Raw genomic sequence first — 17,037 nt, forward strand, 5'->3', positions numbered from 1 at the left:
TTCATGTTTCTTACGAAAAAAATAAGGATCAAATAATCTCAATTTTTAATTCCATTTGACAAGTGTGTAGTTTGTGTAAATGAGATTCAAAGAAGAAATTCAATGAATAGGCGGACAATAAGGATATAAGTATGCTATATAATAAGTATAAACCGAAAACTCGATAATGATCCGGTAAATTGTGAAATTTTCAGTTCAAAAGCAAAATAAATGTCTGAAATGTGAAAGATTCTGTTTATAATCATTAACACAATTAATTTGTTGAAAGATGTTGAAATGTTACAATTAAAGTAATGATTAATTAAATATTATACTATTTGGCGCATTCGTGCAAAGCATTTTGTAATTTTTCTTTGGATCTTTTGCAAAAAAAAGTCAAAAATTATAAATAAATTAAAAAGAAATGATAATTTAGAAAAGACAACTGTGGCAATTGAGCAAAAAGGACTACAAAGAAACCGAAAAATAATCAGTGCATAATTTTGAAGATTAGAGATAATTAGATAAAAACTTTTCAGATTGTTTGTGTGATGTCTCTAGTGTATAGATCTTTGAGAAGTGAGCAGGAGAAGTGATGTGAAAAAATTATTTAGTCTAAAAGTTCGGTCGCGAAAAATATACTTAAACTATTTTTTAAAGGAGCCTGAAGCTTAAATATTATCACAAGTGTACGTTCTCGTTGATCATTGTTTATTTAAGTCATTTAAATTTGTCACGATTAATATAAATTGAATTAATTTATGTCCATTTCGGAAAAGCAATTTCCCAGGAAAATTTTTGCATGGGAAAAAATAGAAAATGGGAAAAAGTCATCATAAATGTTAAATCATTGGAACATCAACAGTGTCACAAAAATCAGCATAAATATAATTTGACTTTCAGAAAGTCAAATTCCTCTTAAATACATACATATATGTGAGTGAGTCCATAAAATGGTTAGAGAAAAGTCGGAAAATCTTTGAATGAAAAAGTGATGAAAAGTCAAAAGAACGCGTGCGCATTGGCTTGAAAATTGAAGGAAAATTTTACTCTAAAAAAATAAAAAAGGAAAAAGAGAAATAAAAAAATCTCGTATTGCAAAAGGAACGAAAAATCGGAAGTATTAAAAATATTTCCTAAAAATCTTGCATAAAAATCGACAGCGTTATCAGGATAGATGTGAATATCATAAATTAAAGCCTAAAAAGTGTCTGTCTGAGATCTCATATTTCTAATCCCAGAAAATTCCTACATATGCTAATCGATTGAAAGCTCTTCCAGAACCTTAACTTGCCAAGGTATTGCATATTTTATTTGCAGATATCATTCAAATATATATTCGGACATGTGATTAATACAAAGTGATTCATTTTAATAATAGTTAGTTTTTCTTCGTTCATTATATTTTTTTTACCAATTAATAGTGGAATGTATGTGATGATATCATAGTGTTCTGAAGCAGTTAGTTTCATGTGTATTTCTTATATTTACGTTCAGAATAAAAATTGGCAGTTGCACTTGTAGCACATTTTATTATAGTTGAAAAATTCTTTTGTCGTTTCCCGAAAGACCTATTTTTCTATTATTAGATGTGTGTTTTAGTAATTCAGGTATTTTTCACTCAAAAATCATAAAAAGCTTGAATAATCCGCAAATTTAACTGCATTTTATTAAATAAAAAAATGCAAAAAGAATAATAGCAATAAAAGATGTAAAGGCGTAGGAGCGAATTAAAAAAGAAAACACACTATTTCATTGACCTTTCTATTTCTACACTTACGGAGTGTCTCTATCTCATTTATTTATAATCTTTATTGTATCGCTATAAATATACACATATCCTAACTTAAAAAAAGGAAGAAGACTGTTTTTCACGTGATAAAATGAAATAAATTATTCTAATTTGCGCGCAACAGTAAATATCGCGAGTAAATATCAATATATGGAGCAAGAAAAAAGCGTTAAGGAAGGAAAAGAAAAACTAATTTGTGAAAAATCCCTCATCCATAATAATGAGAAAGAAAACTCAAAATAACGTTCTTAATACGAAAATCAATTTAACTTAATATCGTCTCAGTTTTCACATACATGTATGTACATTTGAAACTGTCATTTCATCCTAAATAAGATTCTTGAGGATTTCGTTTTATTACTGTACGTACGTTTCATTTGGTCATAATTCTCGACTTTGTTTTTCTTCTTTCTTCCCTATAGCTTTTTACTACAACAATATGAAGCATTTACTACTGCTTCATCGATTAGTATCGGTCATTCTTTTACTTCATTATTTATTTGATTAAATTTTGTTCGAGACGAGAAACAAGCGTTGAAAATCATAAAGCAAAATCTACATTTAATTTTATATGAACTTTATGCAAAATAAAATTGCACTTAGTATGTGCTTAACGGAAAGTAATTTATTTCGAAAGTAATTTAATAATAATAATACCTAGCTAGCTTACTTACATCGGAAACTGTCAGTTACTACTGCAATATGTAATTGTTGTTCAAAATGTATTTTTTAAGCAATTAAATATAAAAATATATGTCGTTGCATTCACAATAGTTGTAAACTATAAAATCATGTGAATGATATGAATATTCGCCTTATACGATATTGCAAGTTTTTAATGCATTCACCTTTCGTTTGCAATAGAGTCAGTGATTGTATAGCATTGTGAATCTTTTTGTGACACTGGATGTGCTAACTTAACATTTATGATGAAAAACGAATGTTCACAAATGACGTCTGATAGTCTGGTCATATAATATCTACTTTCCTTTCACCGACTAGTCGGCATGAGTGAATGACTACTAAATTTTAAATTGATTTTGATTTTTATTTTCTAATTGATAAACGAATAAATTAAAATGACATGTTCCTCATTTCTTTCCCCATTTCATTTAGATCTTAAATAATTTAAGTGAACTAGATTTGTTGGAGTCGCGATAGCTAGTGCAACAAATAAAAGGTGTTTGAAGGAAAAATTAAATAAAAATCAAGGGTCATGTGCAATAATTAATTTAAAACTTGTTTGTGTGACAAAAAAATTACATACATAGTGCTGTAACAAACATCTCTTGGTGTTAAAAAAATTAAAGCTTAAAACAATGCTGAACTAATTGTCTAAAAAAAGTGATTCAAGTAGCATTTATTACATTCGACTCTGTTAGCAGAAATAATTGTTTATAAAGTTAAGCTTCAAAAAGCCTAAAAAAGTTAATAAACATAAAACATAGCTCTTAGTAAAACATCTAGGAGTTTGTGAACAAAAAAAAATAGAACAAAAACATTGTATCAACAGGTTATTTGCAAATTAAATTAAAATGGCTACAACAGCCTGCACACGGTTCTCTGATAATTATGAGATTAAGGAAGAATTAGGAAAGTAAGTATGATTTCACCATATTTCAGTCTAAATACTATTACAATAAAAATATCGATATGCCATAAAAATATAATTTTTTCTCAAATGACAAGACTGGCTTGACACTTAGCTTAAAATGTAAGCTTTTGTACAAAATATTGATTTTTTTTTTAATTTTTGCAGAGGTGCATTTTCAATAGTGAAACGATGTGTTCAAAAATCCACAGGACTTGAGTTTGCAGCAAAAATTATCAATACAAAAAAATTGACCTCTAGAGGTAAATCATTATGCTGCTTTAATTGTCTTTAATTTAAATCGCTAAAATGTTGAATACCTAAATAGATTTTCAAAAACTTGAACGTGAGGCGAGAATCTGTCGGAAATTGCAGCATCCTAATATAGGTAAGGCAATATAGAAAGTAAATGGAAAAAAATAATTTTTTTCATCAAAATAAATCTTTTTTTATTAACTGTTTGATCGAGACTTAAACAAATTCTTGTGATAATTGTTGGCCAAACTATCGTATATTTTACGCTTAAGGCACTGTGGATCTGATAAAATAAAAAGTTTCTATGTTATTTAGGATGTTGTTGAAATAGAAAATAAACAGAAACCTGTTGAATGCTAAATCGCGGAGAGTAAACAGATTTTAATGACAATGTCTTTATAGCATTTTTAGATATAACTGTGTTAGGAATTTTTTGAAAATATTCGGAATGGTCGTTTGCACATGAACATTATCATGGAATAAACATTCCTCTTCACAATTCCTTAACTTTCAAGTGTATAATTCATCATATTTTTAAATTTTTTGTTATAACTGAGTTCCTATGCTTTATATTATGAGGATTTGTTTATTCCTTTGTCTTATAAAATATATATTTCGGCTTTTCTAATAATAGTTATAAAGTATATACTTTGATGACGATAAAAAATTTGATAGACACTGCTTCAATCAATTATCGAAATAACTCAATTTAATTGTGATAAAATGTTTCATTTCATCCATCCATCTATATTAAGATTGAAATAATATTCTTATTGATAAATGTAAATATTTGGATGCTTTAAAATGCTCTTCATTACGATTGAATAATGCAAATATTTACATAAGTATTATTCACAGAAAATCAATCATATTATAGATGTTCCAAAAATGTTTTTTAATAAGATATCAATCAGATATCATTTTATTATTTATACTTGTTATTCGATGATACAAATTTTTAAAGAAGTGCTTTAAATTTTGATATATTTTTTTTCTAGTGCGGCTGCATGACAGTATCCAAGAAGAAAATTTCCATTACCTTGTGTTCGATCTGTAAGTATTACTCATCATTTAATTTAATTTGTAGACACCGCCAAAACATTTATTCCAATGATCATTATTAAATTTCAAACTTCAGAATGAAAGAAAAAGAAGTGCCGATGATATTTGAGTAGCATGTGTATCTTTTCATTATTTGTAATCAATGATAAATTTTAACGCATATATGATGGGAAAAGGCGCTTTTGATTTGTCCGTTGTCCGTCTTTAGACTTCCTTCTTTGAACTACTTTTATTGATGAGATTTTTCGATCAAAATCCTCAAATGTCCAAACTATTAAAAGTTTCAACTTACAAGATATTTTAACTGAAAATGCGCTTCTGATAGCCGTTTTTCCTAGTTTTACATTGACGGGAGTTAAATTTCATGTCATTAATATTCCCAAAAAGAAGCGTTGATTGAGCAAAGAATCATATGATTCTTTTAGTATCTTTATTAAAATCAATTTACTACACAGAAGTCTACGTTAGTTGCTAAAATTGAACTTGCTGGGCATGTGTGTAGTAAGCATAAATACAGACAAAATGAAAAAAAAAATCTGATTTATTGTTATATTCATCATTTTCAATTAATAACAAGGCATTTTTGTTAGTTTTTCATCTCTCTTTTTCATTTTGACTAATAATAGATACACAAGGCACACAAAAAATCAGTTCTACATTCTCAAAAAAGTATTTTCCTTTTTCGTGGTGATAGGTATTACGATTTGTGATTTATCGTCTTTTGTTTGATAAATTCATGTTTAAGTCCAATTATTTAGATTTAACATGTAATAACAAAGCTAGATCAAAAAGTTGGAAAACTTGTTTGACATCAGTATAATAAACCTTTCATCATAGATCAATGTCCATTTTTTTGCGTTATTTATTCTTACTCCAATATTGATATATTATATTTTGTTTCAAAGCGTTACGGGAGGCGAATTATTTGAGGATATTGTCGCACGTGAATTTTATTCAGAAGCTGATGCATCACATTGTATACAACAGATTCTCGAATCAGTAAATCATTGTCATCAAAATGGGGTAGTTCATAGAGATTTAAAGCCTGAAAATCTCTTACTAGCAAGTAAGGCTAAAGGAGCAGCTGTCAAACTCGCGGGTATGTTCTGATTTTTTTCGTTATTTATTTTGATCTTCATTATCCTTTGTCAAAACAGATTTTGGTTTGGCAATCGAAGTGCAAGGAGAGCAACAAGCATGGTTTGGATTCGCTGGAACACCTGGATATTTATCCCCTGAAGTATTAAAGAAAGAACCATATGGCAAGGCTGTTGATATTTGGGCTTGTGGGGTAATTTTGTACATTCTTCTTGTTGGTTACCCACCATTTTGGGATGAAGATCAACATCGCTTGTATGCACAAATCAAGGCTGGTACTTACGATGTAAGTTATAAACAAAAAAATAACTTTATCAAGCAGAACAATAATATGATTTTGCAATCCATAGTATCCATCACCTGAATGGGATACAGTTACGTCAGAAGCCAAGAATTTGATAAATCAAATGTTGACTGTTAATCCATATAAGAGGATTTCAGCTGCAGACGCTTTGAAACATCCTTGGATTTGTGTAAGTATTTGTTTGATTCGAATAAAACTGTTGAGATTATTGTAAATAAATTAAGAAACATCCCGAAAGCATGTTGTAACTTTATTAAATTTCATACATATTTCTTTTTTAATAGCAACGCGAGCGTGTTGCATCTGTTGTTCATAGACAAGAGACTGTCGATTGCTTGAAGAAATTCAATGCTCGTCGTAAGCTTAAGGTAACATTTCGATGGTAATATAACCAGTACAGTGTTATAAAAAGCTCCTTATTTCGCTTATAGGGGGCTATCCTTACAACAATGTTGGCCACTAGAAATTTTTCAAGTAAGTATTAGTAACTTAATTTTTTACTGGAAAAATTCTTTCATCACATTAATTATTTTTCATTTTATATAATATTTTTTAACAATTCAGGTAAAAGTATAATAAACAAGAAAAGTGATGGTTCACAAGTAAAAGAGAAAGAATCGACAGACTCCAGCACGACTTTGGAAGATGAAGATTTAAAGGGTAAGTCGATAGAAATATATTCATTTATTCTTATTGTTTCTCTTTCTTCTACCTTTCTTTTCTTTCTGACTAAAACAGTAAAACTTTCTCTAAGAAAATTCATTAAGTTTTTGATTTTTAACATTTTATGGACGAGATTTTGTCGTCATACACATCTTTGTTTATATTAACGTTTTTTTTTGAGTTTTTAATTAGGTACCTACCTAAATCTCATTAAAAATTTAGTTGTTTTTGCTTAAATTATTCATTTTTGAATTAGTTATCATCAATTTCCTCTTAGGCATGAAAGTTGTTTCTTTTACCTCGTATTTTTTGGCGCATTTTTCTGAATGGAAAATAAACAATTTTCCGTCCGTAGTCTGACAAATAGAATAGAAATCAAATTAAATGATGTAAAAATTTGCATTTGTTTTTCGTACCACTTAAAAAGATGACTTTCCATAAAATCTTCAAGTATGGTGAACTTTTTTACTCTTTTTCATATTTCCATATATATGGAGTCACAAAACAGCAAAAAGTACATTTTCGTACTCAAATTTCTCGAATCACTGAATAGAAAATTATTATTAAAAGCTTAAAAAAGTTGTTAAAATTGGCAAAAAGACTTAAAATGTTTTGAACAGCTCACAAAATAGTTTTTGTTAAAATTTTGCTGTACTTTGTCGAAATAAGTTAAAATTTGAGGAAAATGCGCTTCCGTCACTCACTAGTGACCAAATCTACTAATTCTATGTATCTCAAATTGAATATGTTGCATGAATAGAGAAATGTAATTGAGCTTTGCAATCATAATTAGAGGAAAAATGAAATTCTTTTCCAACATTTTATTATTTAATGAGGGGGATGTGTTATTACATTCATAACTCGTGGCTCAAATTTCACATCAATATCAGTTTTCCTTAATGGAAAAGAGTTTTATATAACATAGATCTGCCCATTAATGCAAATGCACAAATTTTATGCATGAACACAATTTATTTCAGAAAAGACATAGACGTCCTTAGATGTTCCTATTGTTTTCAATGTGTACATGTTTAGGATTGCAAAAGTCGTTCTTCGACAGAATTTTTTTTCTTTTATTGTTCCAAAATTTAATTATTCACAAATATTTTTCATTCAATCTTATTGTTTAAAAACAGCACATAAGTAGAATCAATGCAAAATTTACATGAATAGTAAAACTCTTAGACATTTATGCTAAAAAAGGAATGATATTTTTGGAATGATAAGCTAGAAGTGACTAGAAATAATAGAAACTTTAGAGCATTAGAATGGTGATTTTTTTACAAACATAAGAACATTTATACATTACATTTACTAATCAATGTATATGAAAAAATATTATATTTTAAAAAGCACATTTATTAATATATGATTATTAAGCACTTTTGTTCATGCCAGTTGTTTTTATAATACCTCTTAAACTGTATCTCTCTTTATTAGTATTTCTTATTCGAAAAATCTTTTAGATTAATACTTAACCTTTTTGACGAGGATATTATGTAAAGTAACAATCTAAATTGTACTTGGAATATTATTGACAATGCTTTCAATTTGACGAAAAACCATAAAGTTTAATAGAAACCAATTTGACAAGAAATTCTTACTTAATCACCTTAACATTTAAACAAAACCAAACAACCTTGATTAATTAAGAATCGTATTGTTCACGTCGTCTTGAAATTCGAAAATTTAAAGCTTTGATCTGTTTCTGGATATTAGATACTAAAAAATGCACTATATGTAGTTTCTACGTAACATTGTAAACTTAACATTTAAACTACAAATATCACAGCATCATATTCACCCATATCTAATTTTAGTACATTCGTAGTCGATATTTCTTTTCTATTTAAAATATTTTGATTCTAATTTCTAATCACAATAATAATTTTAAATTCAATATTGTCGATAAGTAATTCTTTTGTTAATTTATATCATAATTAATTTATTAGTTGCCTTGACACAAGTCAATAGAATTTTGAATATTTTTCATTTTAGTTATAACTTTACTTTCCCCGTTTCCTCTTAAATTTCTTAAAAGCTACTAAAATATCTAAATTTTTTTAAATTTTGTAATTTTTATTTAAAACATAAAATCGGTAATGAATTTTTCTTTTCTCCAACTGTTTTCTTTATTTTTCTCTCAAATAAAATAATAATAAAATTTATATAATGAATGAAAAATATGAAATGATATAAAATTAAAGATGATAAGAAAGGAGGAGTGGATCGCAGCTCAACGGTCATAGCTAAAGATCCAGAAGGTAAAAAAACACACAATCACTATTAACATTAAATATTATTATCTATTTTATTTCTTTAATCATTCCAAATATTCATAAAATACCTACTTATTATATAATTATTTAATTATGTCTTATAAGTTTAATTCTATTACTATTTTTTGTATCAATTTATACAAACGTTTAAGAATCTTTTTTTGATTCTTATTAAATCCAAGCTTCTTTAAAATATTGAATTCGTCGTCTAAACGATATTATTATAAATACTTTGATGCTGATCAAATGGTGACCACAACACTAAAAAAAGTCAAGCCAAAAATATTTATATACGAAATGAATTGAAGGGAAAGGAAATAACAATATATTTATTCAAAAATTCCAATGATCATGCTTTCAGCATAGTTAAGAGGCTTTAAGTACATTAACAAGAATTCATACTGCTCCATAATTTCTAAACAGGCTTTTGCCAAGCAGAAACTTTAATGAAATGAAGATGGATGCACATACATAAGTGAAAAATATAATATTTTTATGCGTTAATACCATTCTTAAGTCAGTTTTGCTTTTAATACTGTTCATCAATAACTTAAACAAAACGTCATCAATTATTTGTCTCAAAGAACAGCAAAGTGTTTCTTACTAAAAACGTAAATATTAAAGCTCGAAGTCGATTCAGAATTTGACTAGACTTGACTTCGATTCGACTTCGAGCTCTGCTTAATTCATTATCTGGAAGTTCTAAAAGAAGGAGAAACATTTTAAACTGTTTGGCAAGCATAAAAGCAATGTGAGGGTTGATCCATTATGCTTAGTCTACAAATTTTTAAAAGTTATCTTTGAGAATTTCCAGAAATTTATCTATGAGATATAAGCTAATTTTTATAATTTTAAAACAAGACAATTTTTACATTATTTCATAATTTTATGTATTTTCTTTTATTTATGTTTTAAAAAAATAATAATAAAAATATGGTCTACGCAAAAAATTCCATTAATGCGGTCTGATTCTTGATGGTATCATTAAATTTTTTTGTTAAATTTGAATTTTTCAAATTTGATTTGATGCATCGATATCAGATAGGCAGACAAATTCAGCGGCAGCTGGGTTGATAGGAAGCTCGTTAACTGCAATTGCAGCTACTGGATTTACTGGCATGGAAAGTTTAATGAATGCTAATAATCTTAATCAAAATCAAGATAATTCGCGGAGATCGAGCACACCAAGTGCCTCAAGTTCGACACCAACAACAAGTAGTGGAGGCGGATTTAGTAGCATCTTTAATCTCAAGTCTGTAATTAGTGCTGCAACTAAAACGGCACATCAATTACAGAATTCTCCGATTCAAACAACTTCGAACACAAACTTTCATATGCCACAACCTGTCACAACTTCAGCAGATCAATCTTCAATAATGGAATCTCAATCTTATCCTGCAAACATATCACAAAAACCCGTCCAAGGTAGACTTAATCAGCTTTTTTGCTCCGTGTGCTCTCGTCTGCGTTTTTGTGGCGGCTGTTGCCCATAACAGAATGTCTTGTTTTTTGTGTTTTTTGTGAAATATTGTTTTAATTAACATGGTGCTAAGACAAATAAATCGAAGCTTTTGTACTTTTCATGTACCTAATAAAATCGTGGAATGTGTTAAAACTACTAACATAGTAAAATAAGTGGAAGATTAAGCAATAAAGTTGTCATTGGAACTAAGGGATATTACTGTTGACAATGCTTTCATTGCATTTTAAATGTACTTAAAATTATTTCTTTAAAAGCTGCAAGCTGCTTAAAATATTTTCTAGAAGCAAATACTTAATTAAATTTATTTTTTTCCATTTTCCCTATTCCTGACATTCACAGAATTTTCATATCCCCTTTCCCATTTCTCTTCCTATATCATTTAAAATTTTACTGAGATATCTATAACTTACTTTAATTAAAAATATTATGCTGTTTTTCGTGTATTTTGTGTGCCGTGAAAATTCTTTTTTTCTAAAAAAATTTCAAGTTCACAAATCTCCTCGAATCGTACCAAGACATAGCGATGATATGAAAAATGATTCAACTGGTAGCTTTCCTAGTATCGAATCATTACATACGGGTAAAATTTTCTATTTTTTGTTCTTTTAAATATTCTTCCATTCTTAATTATTGCTAAAACAAATATTAGAGACCTAAATAATATCCAATTATATACTGAAAACCAAAAAATAGCTTCTCTATTGATATACATATGTCCCTAGAGAACAGCTGATTTCCGATATATTTTCTTTCAAGTCTAGTCATTAATTTTTTTGCTACAGAAACTCTGAGTTGATCCTATTGCTCTAATAACATTTCTCTCTGACTAATTTTCTTCTTTTTTCGCTATTATGCTTCATAAACAAAATCCGCTTAAATGAAATGTCAAACAAAATACTTAAAAACAATGTAAAGAGGATAGTGACGTTGCATATCGACCTTTGGGTGTGCATAATAATAGTTGGACGAACGAGGGTGAGTCCGATTTTTACAAGTTTTTATTTGAAGGAACTATCAAAACTTTTCCGATTTGTGTTTAACGTTAGTTCGTTGAAATAAAAAAAAAATATCGGCTAATTTGTATTCCATAAATAAAGCTTGAAATTTCAATGTCAGTTCGGTATAGTGATAAAGTATAACTGAAAGCTATTTACTGCACATGTACAGTCATTCAGTATTATCGAACGTAAATCTCAATATATATTTTACTTTCTTGCATTACATGCAGAAGTATATTACGGAATCAGTACAATAACAAATGCTATTTATTATCAATATTGATCCTTATTTCCTTTACTAAAACTTGTTATCCTTATCTATATAAATATATATTTTCAAATTGGATTAGATGTATTATTCATTGCAATTTTGATTGTCGCTATAAACATGTAATCGATTGTAGCTTTATTTTATTGCTAACCTTTTTCGATTCCATGAAAAAAGAAATGTTTTTCCTTTCCCTCATAACAGTAAAAATGCATTTGTTCCTTTAAGCTCTCTAACAACAAAAACTAAATCAATATTTGCAATTGAAGACCCCTTTGAACTTTTACAAATGTGAAGTAGATTACCTATTGATTAGCATCTGTTTCGTAGTTATTACACGTATCAACCAACCTACAATTGATATGAAAAATTATAACCTCTGTTGTCTCTGATATTAAATCCAATTATATGGTCTTATTTTTTTCGGAGCATATTGCGTTCGTAAGATCTGGAAAATTTCGCCCGAAACTTAGCAGAAAATAAGATAATTTGCGTCAAAAATGTGCGATATTTTTCAAATAAAAATCATAAATTGGTAAACATAAAGAACGTCTTAAAGAGATATTTGTAACAGAAACTAAATTAGAATTGTGAAGCTCAGATTAAAAATATTAATTATTCAGACTTTATGATTTTAAAACACAACATTTCAGCTTTTGTTCATATTTATATTTATTTTTGAGTATATTTTATCGCATATATGCACACACATTTAAATATTTTATGCTATACTAAAATATAAATATTTTTTATACCATAAATCCTCCCATATAAAATAAACGATGATGAAATCCTTGCAAATTAGATATAAGGATTGTGTGTCCTGCTAAAACTTATTCTCAACTATCTACCAATTCACAAAGTTCAGGTAAGAAAACTCTTAAATATGCAATGGTGATACACATAAAAACTCAATATTGTAATCATATTAACAATATTAATTTTACCAATTGCATATGTTAATGAACGATTGCTTATCTTTTGAATGTATAAAGATTTCCTGATCTTACATAATATACTGATACTATGAGAGAAATTTTTCATTTTCTTTTGTTTCTTATTACCTATTATTTTTTATTTTATTTGTTTTTCCCAAACAAAATTTTTTTTTATTCTTCATAAATTTTCAATAAAATCGGCTAAGAGTACACGATGTATAGTCAACGCTTTTATTGTGAATGAAAAAACGAATATACAAAAAGAAATTTTGATAGTATCAAATTGTTTTGTCTTTTATAATACATATCTAGGTACATTTTGAATTTACATTTCCTTTTATTCATTTATTTTGTAAATACAAAGTTAATCTGCATGCACACATGCTGAGCATATATTGTGACAATGGCCCTTTATTTAATAATGTTTGTTTTTATTAAAAAATGATGAAGATCCCATCCTATCGATTTTCCAATTTCCAATAAATTTGTGCATAAATTACGTAAAATTAAAGTTTTGATATGCTTTAAACATTTCTTTTTTAAATTTTAGAGGCTAAAAACATTTACTTAATTTATTGATGTGTTCCTCATTTACGACATCCAATGTTATTAATAGCATTAAAGAAGTCTTAAAATCTGATCAGTTCTATAACAATTAATACATGAAAATTCAAGTTATTTTGTACATAAAAACTTAGAGACTAATTACTTGCTCCTTCATTAGAACATATCTGATCTGAAAATAAAGTTAAGCTTCAAAAGCTAAGAAATGTGAATGTCCTTTTTTATCCATCCGTCGTATGAGAATAAAAATTAATTAATTTTGTACATTTAGCAAATCAGTGTTGTCATGTGTGTTAGGTTGTAAGTGATTACTAAATTTTTTAAATCGCTAAATGAGCTACCCGCTTTAGCGAAATTTGTATTATTAATAACTACGAACTGCATTATGAATAACTACCAATATGTTTTGACTGTATCTTTGTTATTGTTCTTATTGTTTTGTTTGTAGTACGTTTGAGATAAAAAAATATTGCTTTTACTTTCTTTTGTTTGTATTAAGCTGTTTACTTATATTTATTTCCTTTATTTTCTTTCCTTTTTAATAAAGCTCGTCGTCAGGAAATAATTAAAATGACTGAACAATTGATCGAGGCCATCAATAATGGTGATTTCGATGCATACACGTGAGTCATGTTTAAATCAATCAAATTGAATAATTTTAATTAAAAAAAATTCTTGGTATTTTGCAGGAAAATTTGTGATCCTCATTTAACTGCATTTGAACCAGAATCACTTGGTAATCTAGTCGAAGGAATGGATTTCCACAAATTTTATTTTGAAAATGGTAATATCATCAAGTAACGCTATTAATTGATTTAATTAACTAATTTATTATAAATTACTTTTATTTAGTGCTCGGAAAAAATTGTAAAGCCATCAATACGACCATTCTTAATCCACACGTTCATCTTTTAGGCGATGAAACAGCATGTATTGCATATGTTCGACTAACTCAATATATTGATAAGTAAGTAGTTTTATTAACGGAAATTGCTTGCAGATTCCATAAATTCTGTCTTGTTTTATTATCTTTATGTAGACAAGGCCATGCCCATACTCATCAATCAGAAGAGACGAGAGTTTGGCATAAGCGTGATGGAAAATGGCAAAATGTCCACATTCATCGTAGTTATACAGGCAATTTAAGTGGAGCAACACCGTTTGATTTCGGCCATAGTAGCAAATGAGTTTCTAGTATGGTCATGTAGTTTGGAATTTCATAGAATGATTGAACGTTTTTCTTTTTGTTTCTTTCTTCGAATTATCATTTTATTTCTGTGAAACGGAAGGATGTACACAACTTACCACCCACCAATTTGTAAACAAAAAAAAAAAAAGTTAAAGAATAATTAGAAATTAAGGTGATATTCGATTTGAAGCACATTTTCATTTTTGATTGCGTTTATTGATGTCAAAAGTATGATGAGAAACGATATCAGTTGATAATGTGAAATCGAGATAAAAAAAATTAGCTAGAGATGGACAGATGGATAATACGAAAATCGAAATTTGAATTTCATTTCTTTTTAGATTAAATGTTTAACAAATAATACAAATACAATGTCTTAATTTTCAATTCCGATGTCATCTTTAACATTCATTCTATTCCGTTGTCAAACTTCATTCAATAATTCGTCAAAGTTTGCAAAATAACTTTATATGGAAAACAATCAATTTATTGCAAATTAATCTTTTTAAATGTAATTTTTGAATGTTAAGTTTTCCAAACGATTGAATTTTAGTGATAACTTAAGACCACATTATCTACAATTTTTATACGAATGAGAACTTTAGATCATTCTTTTAAAATTTTAATTAATAATGATCTAATAATATAACGTTTTAAATAGTAATTCTTGATGGTCTTACTTTCAATCACTAATAAGTTCAAAATGTTTCTATAAAGATTTACTTAAATAAATTTAACAAAATTGATATGATGAAAGTGATAGGAACTCTAGTTGTTACCTAATTCCGTAGATGTCAGTTAATGCCAGTTAAAAATTTATCTTCATGCATCTTCGAATTGTTAACATTTTTTGATAGTTTTTCTATGTCTATCTCTTCATTTTCTTAATCTTATATTAGTTGAATAAATAATTTGATCTGCATAATAGCTATCATTTAGTTCAAAAGTAAAAAATACTAAAAATATTAACTAATTTGGTTCATATTTAGTGTCAAGTTAATGTTGAAACTATCCCAAACTGTTTTGTATAGTTTTTACTTATCTATCGTTCTCTCTGTTTTATACATACAGAAAATATTAATAAGAATAACTGACATTATTGAATGATAGATGTCGAAGGCATTTTTCTAAATTCTGAATTTTTGAAGCAAAAAAAAATTAATAATTGATCATATTATAATGAATAATGTATAATTCTATATATTTGACGAGTAAATAACATTGAGGAATGGAAAAAATATTGTTTAGATTGTAAAGTCAAAAACATTAATTCATAAGATAAAAGAAATCTAATCAAATATCAAAGCATATTTTATAGGAGTTAAGGGTAAAAAGAACGTCATAGAAACGGAAGTCATATTATATTTACAAAACATGCATTGATTGAAATAAATATTTCAACACCTCTCTTGAATATAATGGGCTTAGGAACTATGAAAAACTTGAATGAGATTTAAAAAAAATGGAAGAATTCTCCACATACAGTTTAGGATATACATAATATTGAAAGAGTATAAATTTGATCATCTTTAATTCTTTTACAACAATAACCTCTTAAAACTCTCTATTTATTTTTATTAATTTATTATTTTTCTGTTAAAATGTGCTAGCTTCCTTACAAAAACCCCTTTTTGTAGTAGACATTTGAATATATGCAACAGTACTACTATAGGTTTTTACTAAGTTATTACCTCTTTGTTTTCGATGTTAGTTATTTTTTCACTTTTCAAATAAAATTTTCATGAATGATCCATGATCCTAAACAATAAATTAAGGTTTTGTTATGATTCTCAAAGATTTTTATTATTTATTAATAGGAGACGGTTGCGAATTTAGATTCATGAACAATTTTAATGAAACGATAACTTAAAAGAAAATATTTTGTAGTTAGGACAGTAAAATATTCATCCCTTTTTTGAGATAATATTATGTCCTTATTTCTCTATCTTTGTAATATTAAAAGAAGAAAAAAAAAATAGAAAGGTTATAAGGAAACCAAAATATGTGGACAAAATAAATCAAATATATGAATATACCAACAAAGAAAGTTTTTTGAATTGAGACAAAGGTTTACTCATGATAAATGTGTTTTCATTTTTTATATTACATTCATCATACAATCATTAAATGAAGAAATAGAAAACATAGTATCATATTAAAGCGGCATTTTATGCCATAAAATAGTTGGGAAATATGATTATTTAAATTATAGATCACTTAAAAGTGAAATTAAACAAAAACATAACTCATAAAGAGCTTCATATATAACTACCTACATACTTTTTCTATTTTAAAAAGAACAAAAAAAAAATTAAAAGAAATAAAAACCATTAAAATATGATTCTATAAACTTTTACACGATAAATTTTGTTATAGAAAAATTGAATTTCGATTAAAGTTACCAAAAATCAGTTGCAATGTGTTAAAAAAATATTAAAATTTGTAATTTTTTATTGTTTCCACTTAAACAATGAATTTCTGTAAAAAAGAAGAAAATATATTATGATGAGTGTGATCAGAAATATAATTAACATTGCGTATTTTATTTATTTTAGTCATTTATTCATTTATTGA

At 27.2% G+C, this 17,037-nt stretch overlaps 1 protein-coding gene across 6 annotated transcripts; it reads left to right on the forward strand.

Annotated features, from left to right (window-relative positions):
* Window positions 1-406: 406 nt before the first annotated feature.
* Window positions 407-16,841, forward strand: LOC139095708 (calcium/calmodulin-dependent protein kinase type II alpha chain). Of its 6 annotated transcripts, XM_070647152.1 has the most exons (18): window positions 407-668; window positions 2,888-3,368; window positions 3,531-3,625; window positions 3,691-3,750; window positions 4,616-4,670; window positions 5,585-5,778; window positions 5,837-6,063; window positions 6,128-6,250; window positions 6,366-6,449; window positions 6,513-6,555; window positions 6,646-6,741; window positions 8,952-9,008; window positions 10,065-10,448; window positions 12,578-12,640; window positions 13,822-13,897; window positions 13,964-14,058; window positions 14,127-14,241; window positions 14,314-16,841. In XM_070647152.1, the coding sequence occupies exons 2-18, from the start codon at window positions 3,307-3,309 to the stop codon at window positions 14,459-14,461; spliced, it is 1,977 nt and encodes a 658-aa protein (XP_070503253.1). In that variant the 5' UTR covers window positions 407-668; window positions 2,888-3,306; the 3' UTR covers window positions 14,462-16,841. The 6 variants fall into 6 exon arrangements, with proteins under 6 accessions (XP_070503253.1, XP_070503254.1, XP_070503255.1 ...); XM_070647153.1 differs by lacking the exon at window positions 8,952-9,008 and having other exon boundaries at window positions 408-668; window positions 14,314-16,840; XM_070647154.1 differs by lacking the exon at window positions 10,065-10,448 and having other exon boundaries at window positions 409-668; window positions 14,314-16,840.
* Window positions 16,842-17,037: the final 196 nt, after the last annotated feature.

Source organism: Chironomus tepperi, unplaced genomic scaffold (assembly GCF_022539635.2).
Source record: "Chironomus tepperi strain 1889 unplaced genomic scaffold, CSIRO-AGI_Ctep_v1 contig_376, whole genome shotgun sequence".
Taxonomy (NCBI): Eukaryota; Metazoa; Arthropoda; class Insecta; order Diptera; family Chironomidae; genus Chironomus; species Chironomus tepperi.